Below are 12,460 nucleotides of genomic sequence, written 5' to 3' on the forward strand. Positions count from 1 at the left end.
TATCTAATCTGTATGAATTAGTCATATGTGATTGCTTTCACTCTTTTCTCTTGCATTTTTTAATATTTAGCACAATTCATGGGTTTAAGGTAAGCAGGTTTAGGGTAAGCTAAAAAACAGTGGAGAAAACTGGAACTAAATTTCTCTAATAATGCACCAAAGAAGCCGAATGGAAATTGATGTGAAATGTCAACTTTCTTAATGTACATTGATAAAATGTCAGTGAAGTCAGATGACTCCAGCAACTGTATTCACTCAGCCAGCTCAGGCTGCAAACAGCAGAGCGAGGCTTCATCTCACAGTTTGTTTTTGCTGTTGTGGATCCATTGCTGCCATGATTACCTGGGGAGTTTCAGAAACTATGTTTGAAAAACAAGATATTATTTTTGTGATAGCATTTGGGAGAGAAAAAAGAAAGTTTGAAATATTTTTCTGCAAATATTCAAAGCTGCCCTCTGATGTTTAAGCTTCAGACTTGGCAGGCAATGGTTTTTGAGCCTGTGCTTTGGGGGAAGGAAGGCATGTACAGGAGAGGGTTGGATACATGGTAGTACTTCCCAAAGCTTGGTTAATTCAGTGTCCTTTGAGATGTCCTAGTAAGTATCAGGTGGTTGTGCTTTATAGAAGAATATAACTTTGTTTAGAGCCTGCTCAACTAAAAGGACTCTCTCTTTGCTCAGTTTTTACAGAATCACAGAATCAATTAGGCTGGAGAAGACCTTTGAGATTGGGTCCAACCTTGTCAGACTGACCATGGCACTGAGTGCCACATCCAGTCTTTCCTTAAACACCTCCAGGGACAGTGACTCCACTTCTCACCAGGGCAGCTCATTCCAGTGCCCAATCTCCCTTTCTGTGAGGAAATGTCACTGATGTCCAACCTGAACCTCCCCTGGTGCAACTTAAGGCTATGTCTGTCCTCTTGTCCTATTGCTGGTTGCCAGGGAGAGGAGATTGACCCCCACCTGGCTACACCCCCTCCTCTCAGGGAGTTGTGGAGAGCAATGAGGTCTCCCATGAGTTTTCCAGGCTGAACACCCCCAGCTCCCCCAGTCACTCCTCACAGGACTGATGCCCCAGACCCTTCACCAGCCTTGCTGCCCTTCTCAACAACCAAAGCTGTGTTTTGTACTTTCCAGCAGGGGAGAAGGCTGTCTCGGTGTGCTCACTCTCCTGCTCTCTCCACAGCCTGTCCCCCCGGGACGTTTGGCAGGGGATGTGCCGGTGTCTGCCAGTGCCAGAATGGAGGCTCGTGTGACCCCGGCACGGGGCAGTGCCACTGTCCCCCCGGTGTGCTGGGACAGCTCTGCGAGGATGGTACGGCTCCAGCTCTGCCTCAGCCCCTTGTGCTGCTTTGGAAGCAAAACCAGAGAGACTCCAAGTCAGAGAAACAATTTAATAGGGAAAAAAATAAAATACATGCAATAGTACAAAAGAAAACCACGGACAGAATCAGAATACAACCTGACACCCCGCTAGTTTGGGTGGTGGTACCAGTCCAGATGAAGTGGTCGTGTTAAAATAGTGATCCCAAAGAAAGGTCTGGTAGCTCTTGTCCTCTGGAAACCAGTGGGGAAGGGTTTTTATCTAGGTAGGAAAGGCTTGGCTCCTCCCCCTGGGTGGAGCATCATCTCCCAGTGGGATGATGGAATTTTATCAGTCATGCACTGGGACTCCATGGCCCATTAACAGGAGATATCTCCCCGGAGGAAAGATGGATTGTGGGAAAGATAAAGAACACTGCCCCACCTGGTTCTTAATAGATGGTGATAGAATACATACTTCAGGGCACATCTTTACATTGTAACCTAGGACACCACCCTTCCTCCTTTATTTTAAATAATGAGCAGAACAGAGGGTGAGGAAACCCCTGGCTGGCGAGGCTGCCACAAACCACTTTGGGGCTGGGGCTTTGACCTGGAACCACTGATGCCTTCCTGTGTTTGTGCACTCCAAAGGCTGCCCAAAAGGTTTCTTTGGGAAGAACTGCAACAAACCATGCAACTGTGCCAACAATGGCCACTGCCACAGACTGTACGGAGCCTGCCTGTGTGACCCCGGGCTCTACGGCCGCTTCTGCCACCTCAGTAAGTCCCTGGAGTTTTTTGGATCTCTTTAGTGTGTGCACAATGTAATATTCTGTAAAAGATTCCACATCACGTAAAGGGGAGCTGGCAGAAAGGAAAAAGAGTGACTTCTCACACAGTCAGGCAGTGCTAGGACAAGGAGGAATGGATTTACTGAAAGAGTAGAGATTTAGCTTAGATGTTAGAAAAATGTTCTTTGCTGTGAGGGTGGGGAGGCCCTGGCACTGAGGAGCTGTGGCTGCCCCATCCCTGGGAGTGTCCAAGGCCAGGCTGGATGGAGCTTTGGGCAACCTGGGATAGTGGAAAGTGTCTCTGCCCGTGGCAGGGGGATGGATTGAGATGGTTTTATGGGACCTTCCAACCCAAACCATTTTATGACATAATGAGCAAGACTTTGAGTTCTGCAATGGGCTAGGAGTAGCAGGAGAACAGGACTTTTGAGATGTGCCATGAAGCCCCAGAAGCTTCATTAATCTTTTCCTCTACTGATTAATCTTTGCCATAAAGACTGAGATTTACTGATGCTCGAAGGTGAGGACTATAGGTGGGGTGGGCAGGTTAACATTAGGCTATTGCTGAGGCTGGAATCTGTTTGGAGCTGGTTAGTGCCTGCTGATGAGTTGGAGTGGGAGCTGGGGAGCAGGGCTGGCTGGGACAGGTTGAGGATCAGACATTAGATGGAATAAAAAGAATTAAAGCAAAAACATTGCAAAAAAGATGATGGAGTTTCTTTGTACTTAAATTTTTGTTTGTAAAATCTGTGCATGATCAGAAATCTTTTGTGTTTTGTTTTCAGTTTTGTTATGAAAGCTTTTGTCTTGGAGTGCGCCCAACTTTTTTTTTGTTCGGAAAATCAGCTGAGTTTGCTTTGAAATGTTTCTGGTTCCTGCATTCACCACATATTGCTTGACATGGAATGAATGACCTAACACAGGAATCATGTAAACTCTTCTTTTACCCACCCACACATGAACAGGTGCTGCTGTAGGAACGGGGGATGTACTTGCTGAAAGCAGAACAGAGCTTTTGCTTCTTGCAGCAGTTGCATTCTGCAGCAGTGTGCAATTTCAGCCAGCTCTGCAAAATTACCGAGCTGATGCTTGCCTTTCTCGTGGCTGCAGCCTGTCCCAGGTGGGCGTTCGGCGCGGGCTGCTCGGAGGAGTGCCAGTGTGTGAAGGAGCACACGCTGGAGTGCAGCCCCAGGAACGGCTCCTGCACCTGCCAGCCCGGCTACCACGGCACAAAGTGTCAGAAAGGTACCACACACAGCCAGCTCCCCCACCTCTGCTGCTTCCTCTGTCCTGCTAACACCTCCTTCTTCCGCCCCTCTGCTTTGTTTGGCTGCTGCCGTTCATGTATTCATATCCTGCTAATGGTTTTGTGGGGTTTTAACCCTGCTAGGGTTATTGAAGGGAATAGAGATTAAGAACTGGAGGAGTTTTAGCCTGGTCAAATAACAACAGAAATCCAGAACCCAAATAATACAACCTTAAATAATTAAGATCATGTGAGTTTTCGTTTCTGTGCGGTTTTGACACAGTCAATAAATAAGTGGCAAAATCTGTGTTGTCTGGCAGTGGGGTGATTTGTAAACAGGTTCAGTAATGCTGCTTTGCCTTCAGATTTGCAGCACTTTGAATTCAACTTACTCTTTGTAGTTTTTGGGGATAGTTCAAAGAGAATTGTATCCTATATTCATGTTTGCATGTCTCAGTAGCCCTTTCCAGACAGCAGTGGAGTAACACAATAAAGACTCTCCCTTCAGATTTTTCTCTGGCCAGACAGAACTGTGTTGGATTTATGGGAGTAGTTCTGGTAGGTTTGGTGGAGAACAAAAATGACAATATTTAATATTTTTATCATTCTTGGTGATGGGCTCAGTTCTGACAGGGAATGTGCCTTGCCCAGCACTGGCTGTGCACCAAGAACTTACACATATAAGAAGAGAATTCCATTATGTATTTAATTGAATACATCCTCAGTTATTCTAATTGAAAAAATCTCTAAGCATTCTGCCACTCTCTTTCTGGGTTATATTTAAGCAGTAACCTCTTTGAAGTGTAAGCATTTATTAAGTATTTACATTTTGTTAACAACACCTCTAAAATGTACATTATAATATATTCTCTGCAGGTTTCTGCCAAATTATTTTCTGATTTTTGTTCACTTTGCTTAACTTTTCCTTTTTCTTATACATGTTCTGTATCTGCTTCTATTTCCAGAGTGCACCCCGGGGTTTTATGGGGCTGGTTGCAAACTGAGGTGCAGCTGTCCTCCTGATGTTCTGTGTGATCCTGAGACAGGAGCCTGCAAACATCCGTGTCCAGCTGGGTTTCATGGAGAAAAATGCCATTTGTGTAGGTACTCACTGCATCTTTCCCTGGGAGACACACTTGGGATGGGAAAGCTTATTCAGGAAGCTTAGCTTCAGATATAGAAGTTGCAGATAAATGGGTACATTTGCTGTTGATAGGAGTTGGCAGTTCCCCACTGAAACCAGACTGATATTTGGAGCCTGGCAAAGGCTGGCTCTGCCTCTCTCTCCCTGCAAAGGTCAAGGCACAAGGCTGAGGCCAGTTACCCAAACTAACATTTATCCAGATAACAACAGTTGCTTTTAAAGCTTCAGGCACAGATTTTGCAGTTGATTTCAGACCACCAGTTGCTCAGACACTAATGCTAACATTGATCACTTCTGCCAGCACAGCTCCGTTTAAAATTGGTGGCTGTGGTGCCTCCTAATGTCTTCAAAATGCTCCTAACCATGACTTTGGGGTTTTTTTGTGCAGCCTGCCAGCCTGGCAGCTTCGGGGTGGGCTGCAGGCAGAGGTGCAGCTGTGGAGGAGCCCCGTGTGATCCGAAGACAGGGCAGTGTGTTTGCCCAGCTGGGAAGACTGGTGCCTCGTGTGAGCAAGGTGTGTGAGGTGCTGGACCAAGGTAGGGAGTGCCTGGCTTTGGAAGATGTGAGAAGAGGTAGAATTTTGCTTTTTTCCAAACCAATAAACAGACAAACTGTGATGGAAATTGGGAGAGAGCCTTTGGTCTCTCTTTAGCTGTGTTTTTGTGTGCTGCAGTTTACTGGCAGGGCTAACAGGGATGTAGGTCTGTAGAGGTAATTTAACAATTTGGCTCAGTTTTAGTATTATTTTTAAAATTTTCAGGGCGACAGCAGAAATATGTAACTGTCCTGAAACAGAAAATGGCACTGGTTACACTCATGTGCTTTTTCTCCAGATTGCCCAGATGGCCAGTGGGGACCAGACTGCCAGAACTCCTGCGAGCCCTGCGCCAATGGGGGACAGTGCAACAGGGAAACTGGAGCCTGTGACTGTCCCCCTGGCTTCACTGGGCCATCCTGCTCTGCCAGTAAGTCCTTGCCTCAGCCTTCCCCACGAAAAGAAAGTCAGATTGAAAATTCAGGTTGTGGTTTGATTTCTGCCCTCTTATTCTTTTGTGAGATAAAACGTGCTGATCTGAGATTAAGTGCCCTTCATCTCCAGGAATTCCCCAGGTTGGATTTGACATTATTTGTGGGAGGAGGTTGCAGATAAAGGCACGTGATCAGCTAAGCTGCATCCCAAATGGATGTTATCATTAGACCTAATTTATGGCAAGCTGCTCTTGGAAATACAGCCACAGCACTGGTAGTGTAATCCTGGCTGTTTGGCAAGAGGTGTGAGCAGCTGGTCCACAGGGCATCAATCTTGAGTTATGTTTGCAGCCGCACTCCTTGGTGTAGATCATTTAGGATTAAATAATACTGAAGATGAGGGAGCAGTATCAGTATCCCTGCAGCCATGGGAATTCATTCAAGGAGCAGTTCTGTGCTGCTCTTCAGCCTCTGGGTGTTAAAAAGCTGCTTGAGTGTGGCTGTTGAGCTGCACAGAGGCTCTCAGGACAGCTCTGCTTGGTGCAAGACCTTGATGGTGGCACATTTTTAATTCATTAGTCACAAAATGGCTTTTGGGGAAGGTTTTCCTCCTCTGAGGAAGCAGCCTGGTGCACAGGAGTACCCAAAGTCACTCAAGCTGTTCCCACATTCCAGGACTCAGCCCTGGGCTGGACTGGCCACCACTGCAGAAAGTAAGTCAGAGCACTCAGGGGCTCCCCAGGGCTGCACCTGGAGGAACCAGCTCTGTTTGCTTTTAGTTTATTACAGTTTTTTAATATAGTTTTGCTAATCTTACTGCTTCTGAAATGGCGTGTTTGTGGGTTTGCACAGCCTGGGTGGTTTTAATCCTTAATTATCCAGGTTCAAAGCATGAAATAGATGGCTGATGAAGCACAAAGTATTGATATAAGCTCTTATTTCAACACTATGGATCCCTTTGCCCAATACCATCTGTCCCGTCAGCATTTTGACTGACAGACAGTTTTGTTTTTCATTTTCAGTGCAGATTAGTTTTGAGATTAATTCTCCATTTCTCATTTTGTTTGGGGGAGATTTATTCAACAAGTGAGTGGCATGTAGAGTCGTGTGTCTAAAGGTCACTTTTTAACTTGGGAATATAAATGCTGTGAAAAATTCTGTTCTCTGGAAGAGCAGAGCATCCTTCTGTTGACTTTAGCATCGCTCTCCATATTGGTGGCTGTGTGAGAGAGTAGATTTGCCCTTTTTGGATGGCACCATATAAATGTGAAGCCATCCTGCTTGATTCCTCCCTTTTCCTGTGACACATCTCTTCTGTTTGATTCATTGTGATGCCTCTTGCAAAAAGCCAACAGAAGACAAACCTCTTTCTAAACTTGGTCTTAAACACATAAAATCATTTAGTTGGCAGTGTTGACAGCAGCAAGTTCTGCACCTGATTTCTTGGGCTCTGTACTGAAGAAAAGGCTGGGAAAATCTGAAGTTTCCACCCGTATACATATTTTAAAAATCAAGTTGGTAGCGTGTAGAGCCACTGAGATGGCTTTTCATGACTCCCTGGGCCGTCTAGAGAATTGAGATACCATGACAAAGGAAAGCTTTTATTTCTATTCAGCATAAGATCTGAGAAAAATTGTTTTGCAGTGGTATGTCGGTGAGGCAGCTTCCAGCTATTGCAGACCAAGCATTAAACAGATTCCCAACTCCAAAACCAGGTTTCTGTTGCCCTAATTGGCACTTTCATCTTCATCCTTTACTTGAAAGAAAGGAGATGCTGTGGTACATTGTTGTAATTGTGTCAGTGCTATGTGATTTTAGGATGAAAGCAGTAAGTTGCTTTTAAAAACATTGTGAGATTTCCTTTGTGTCCGTGCTGCATTTCCCAGTATTTTGGGGAAAGCAAGGAGAGTGCTCCCAAATCTGTCTGCTTAAACCCATTAACTGTCTGGTTATGCAGATTTTTGTTGAGTGAGTCAATAGATGATATTTTATTTCCATGGAATTATAGATTTGTGGCTGATGGGTGTGGATTCACAGAATCACTAGGTTGGAAGAGACCTTTAAGATCATTGAGTTCACCCATGCCCTAACACCCTAACACTGAGTGCCACATCCAATCTTTTTCTAAACACATCCAGGGATGGTGATTCCACCACCTCCCCAGGCAGATGATTCCAGTACTTGATCACTTTTTCAGTAAAAAAACTTTTTCCTAACATCTAACCTATATTTCCCTTGGCCCAGCTTAGGAATGATTAGTTTTATGACTATGAATTATTAGTTTTATGTGGATGGGATAATATCTGCCTGCGTCCAGCTTAAACAGAGCTGCAAAACTGATCTTTATTTCCACGATTCACACTGGGAGTTTAGTCCTGTACCATGTTGTGTATTCTGTGTTCTGCCAAGTGGAAGTGCAGCAGGGCTCAGGATGTGACCCTTTTCCCTTGGCAGCCTGCAGCAGTGGTCGCTGGGGCTGGGGCTGTGACCCAGCCACGGGCAGCTGCTCCTGCCAGCCAGGATCCACAGCAGCACTGCCAGATCTGTAAATGCTCAGCTCCCCAGCACATGCAGTCCCACTCCCCAGCTCTGGAAGTTGTGTTTTCCTGGTCATTCCTTGCAGGAACACTCCCAGGCTGTTCCTGCCCCACGCTGCGCTCTCGCGTTTCACCAGGGTTAGATGTTTCCCTAATTTGGTTTCCAGAAAAGGTATTTTCAGCCTTGTTTTGGACCCAGCAGCTATTTTTAATGGTAGGATCTTGTGAGGAGGACAGGATTGGTGCATATTTGGGTTGTGGCCTAAGAGTTTCTGTATTGGTTTGTTTTATTCAGTTTTAGGGCAGCAGTTACCCTAACTAAATCTCTGTTTCAGGTCAGGTATATAGAAATACTTCACGTGTACATAACAGAAGAAAAACCAGGAATTTTTTGAGTCCTGTATTTATTAACAACAAAAATGTGCAATAGGCTTATCAGAGGCCCATGACCCTCATTTTAACACTCACTTCTAACTGAGGTCAGTAGCAGATGCTTCAAGCATATGAAAACAGGCTCATAGTCAGTTCCTCACATGTCTCCCCAGGTATCATCAATTTCTAATTCAGGAGCTTCTTGAGACAGAAGCAATATCTCTGTATTTAATATTATTTGATTTTTTTTCCAATTAATGTGCCTATTTTCTTTTTCATTTCATGCAAGCGTTTGGAATCCACTTCATCTTGTGGCAGTAAGTTGCGTAGTTAAGCTGCTATTACTATTATTATTGATTATATTGATGTTGTTAAATAAAATAAACATTTTATCTACTAGTTTAACAATCTTACAGTAGCACAGATGTAGCTACCAGAGTCTCAGTAGCGTGGGCAGGATTAACTGCTGGTGTCACACAGAAATGTCAGAACAATTAATCTGGAACCGTGACCTAAGACAAGAAAGCCTGGAAAGTTGATCTTGCAGCCCTTGTTGCTGTTGGCACAGAGGGAGTGGAAGGACACTGTGGGGAGGACCAGCTCCCAGAGAAGGAGCTGCCAGCTCTGCTTCTCTTTCCCTCTTGATCTCTCTCAAAATAGCATCTCTGCAGAGAGAGAGTGGCCAAAGAGCTGCTTGTAATCCTCGCTGGGAAGGGAATCAGTGAAACCATCACCACTGACAAAACATCTTTCAGTCCCTAAAGTTCTTCCTGTGGGCTTTCTGTTCTATTTAGTCTGCTTTTTACTCTCTTTTGTGTGTGTCTGTATATATATGTTTAAAATTCCACGTATGTGTGTGTGCATGCATGCACGTTATGAAAACCAGAATTCTCCCCATAATTTCATGCTGCCTTGGAGGTGAAATCTTCACTATCCCTGGATATTTTCTCTGCTCCCCAGGCATCCCTACCCTCTCCCTGCAGGTTGGGCTCTTTCCCCTGGCAGGAGCTCAGGTTCTCTGTCGGGGTGGCTGGATCCTGACACGCATCACAGCCGCCTGTGCCTGCTGGAGCAGGGGCAGATTCCCTGTGCTCTGGACTGTGAAATCATTTGTGAAGTGCTCTGACCCTTTGCCATCACCTTGAAAAGCCTCAGCTCTGGGCTAAACACCGTGGGCCTGAAGGGAGCTCTGCTGAGAGCCTGCTGCACTGCAGCACCATTTCCCTTGCACAGATCCTCTGGCTGAAATTTCACCTGAAAATGAAACATGGAGAAGCTTTTAAGACACAAGTGCACCTCTGTGTTAAACAGTGATGTGCAGCTTTGGGAAGAGGAAGGGATTTCACCTGTAAGTGCAAAAAAATATATTCTAACGTATTCCTCTTTAAACAATGTCCCATTTTTTGACTCTTTGAAAGCAAAGAAATACTTAAAGCACCTTGCTCATCTCCCATCTCCCATCCCAGCTCCTCTGTAAGACACAGTTGGCAGTCACTGAGCTGCGGGAGCACCTGAATTCATGCCAGCTCCAATCACTGCCCACCCATGGCACCAAACAAACAACACCAAACCCACCCCCCTATTCCAGACATGGAAATGTCTTCAAGGACTCTTCGTTTTCTGTTCTCTCTGATTCCTTCCAGATTGTCTGAAAATCACTTTGTTGCTGTAAATGCTAAAATCATGGGCTTCTAGAAGAGGTCTGGCAATAATCTCCATAACTCATTTAGAGAGATGTTCACAAGACCTTCACACATAAGTAGAGGCCCTGTAATATTGTATTTAGCCAAGTCTATCTCTGTGTTTCAGCCTGTCCAAAATATCCAATGTGAATTAGGCAACTGGCCCTGTTCTTAATTGATTTTCCTATAATCCTGGAAGAAATTATTTTCATTCTCAAATGTTTTCTTTCTTCTGATGGTGAGTACCACGCAAATCTTTTAAAACTCCTCACATTAACTGCTGTGGAAATGTCATTGTTAATCTGTCCCCCAGATGTAATGTTTTCACTTGAATTTTTCAAAGCAGAGCATGAAAGCAAAGTGTGCAGCATTTAGTTTGGAGCTTTGTGAAGGCAACCAACACATTTTGTATTTTCTCCAGCTTTCTGGGGAAAGAGGATTTGCAGGAAAACGGGGGAGCTTCTCCCCTCCCAGCTGATGAAGTCTCGGAGGAGATGTGCACATAAGCAACTCCAGACCAGTGGGCAAAGTGTCATCATGCAGAACCTGTGAAGTCTTAGGCTTTGCAATAGGAGATGTTCATTTTCTGTACAGAATTTAGTCTTTCAGCACTCTGGAATTTTTCTAAAACAGATCTTAAGTGTAGCCCAACTTACCTGAACCTCAAGGGGAGCACTCAAATCTTAGTTTTAAGCCGTTACCTTTACGGCTTGATTTTTTTGGAAATTGTCAGATTTCCCAAGTATGTAAAAATTCCCTATTGATCCCTTATGTGCTCTGGCATTAACCCATCACCTGGTTGTGACTCCTGTGCTGCAGGGTGTCCTGAGGGGAGCTTTGGCCCAGGCTGTGAGTCCAGCTGTCAGTGCCAGAACGGAGCTGCCTGCGACCACGTCAGCGGAGCCTGCACCTGCACGGAGGGCTGGACAGGAACCTTTTGTGAGAGAGGTACTGCTGCTCCCCTGGTCCCTTCAGGATTCATGGAGAATTCAGAGAGCAGGTTTTACAGCTGACAGCATTGGATCTAAATGAACCATTGAACTTTATTGGAAGCTGATGCAGAAATGTGAACTCCCCTCCTAACTGAGCAGAGCATCGTGCTGGGTGCCAAATGTTGGGCACGTGTTTTCACATGGTTAAAATTAGACAGATGCTTAAGGCTTCTGTTGTATCACATCTTTATGAAGCAGAGTCCCTCTATTTGAGCACTGAGCAGGGAGATGCTTGTTCAGCCTCACACTTGCTTGTTTCTAGTGCCTCCCTGAAGCGATCCCGAGAAAAACATGGATGTGTGCATCGTCCCCATGGAACTCTTTAAGAACAGATTCACTTCTAACTTAAGTAAATCCATCCCATTCTATCTAATCTTCTATTACCTAGTCATTTGGTAAAGTGTTGGGAAAGTTGGACTGGATTCTTTAGCTACATTATGGTGAGTCAGTCTGTGGCATTATCACAGGAGGTTGCTGTCGAGCTGCATCATTTCGCAGATTTTTTTTGTATAAAAATACAAGAGAAACAACAGAGCACTGTGAAAGTTAAGTCTGGGTGATTTTATATTCTGCAAATTGTGGTACTTCAACCGAAGTCACACCTATTTTGCATGGAAAGCAGCTTTATCAGCCAGTTTCAGCAGCGAGGATGGAGGGAAGTGGCAGCACTCACAGGCAGCTGCTGCCCTCTCATGGGAAGGAAGATGCTCCACAGCCTGGCCAGGAAAGTGGCAAGGCTCCCACTGGTTGGAGTTGATATTGTTTGTTGTTTTCCTCTCATTCTTACCAGGCACTCTTTTACAAAAGAAATATTCTTTCCAAGGTTCTGCTGCGAATTGCACCTCATAATTTATGGTATCTCCACTATGTCCCTTTTTAATATAATTTAGCTGAAATCTGTTTTCCTAAATCCTCTGTATTTATTAACTTACTGCATTTTTATTGGAAAAAAAAAACGAGGCAATTATCTGTGTTGTTGTGTAAATCTCTTCATTTCAGCAGGAATTATAATGGGAACCAAGAGGCTAAATATCCTTTGCCAGAATAGGTGTGAGGAATATGGAGAAGACTGGGTGATTCTACTGGTGGGGAAAAAAAAAAAAAAAAAAAGAACAAATCTCAGCATCCAAGTCAGTCATGCTGGACATTTTTATCTTTTTTTTTAATTCCTGAAAGAAGATTGTGGAGGGGAGAGTGAAATGTAGTGCTTTGTAAAACACCATTTTCCACGTGTTTTCTCTCAAGAAGCAGTGTTTGCTCTCAGCTGACCTGGGTTACCTCTTAACTTGGGAAGTTTTAACCAGAACAGTTTGGCAGCTTCCAGAAGACGCCGAGGGAGGAGAACATGTGGGTGGTTTGCCCTTGGTAGAACCTTCCTGGCACCTTCTCTCGGAGGAGCTGCAGCGCTTCTGTTTCGGTG

General features: G+C 44.8%; 1 protein-coding gene across 1 annotated transcript in view; it reads left to right on the plus strand.

Moving 5' to 3' along the window:
* LOC130256962 (multiple epidermal growth factor-like domains protein 6) overlaps positions 1-12,460 on the plus strand; it is a 191,591-nt gene that overhangs the window by 145,205 nt on the left and 33,926 nt on the right. Inside the window, exons 15-21 of the mRNA XM_056499137.1 lie at positions 1,189-1,317; positions 1,959-2,087; positions 3,209-3,343; positions 4,310-4,444; positions 4,877-5,002; positions 5,322-5,453; positions 10,868-10,996. Coding sequence (XP_056355112.1) covers positions 1,189-1,317; positions 1,959-2,087; positions 3,209-3,343; positions 4,310-4,444; positions 4,877-5,002; positions 5,322-5,453; positions 10,868-10,996 — 915 coding nt within the window. The remainder of the gene's footprint in view (positions 1-1,188; positions 1,318-1,958; positions 2,088-3,208; positions 3,344-4,309; positions 4,445-4,876; positions 5,003-5,321; positions 5,454-10,867; positions 10,997-12,460) is intronic.

Source organism: Oenanthe melanoleuca, chromosome 9, assembly GCF_029582105.1.
Source record: "Oenanthe melanoleuca isolate GR-GAL-2019-014 chromosome 9, OMel1.0, whole genome shotgun sequence".
Taxonomy (NCBI): domain Eukaryota; kingdom Metazoa; phylum Chordata; class Aves; order Passeriformes; family Muscicapidae; genus Oenanthe; species Oenanthe melanoleuca.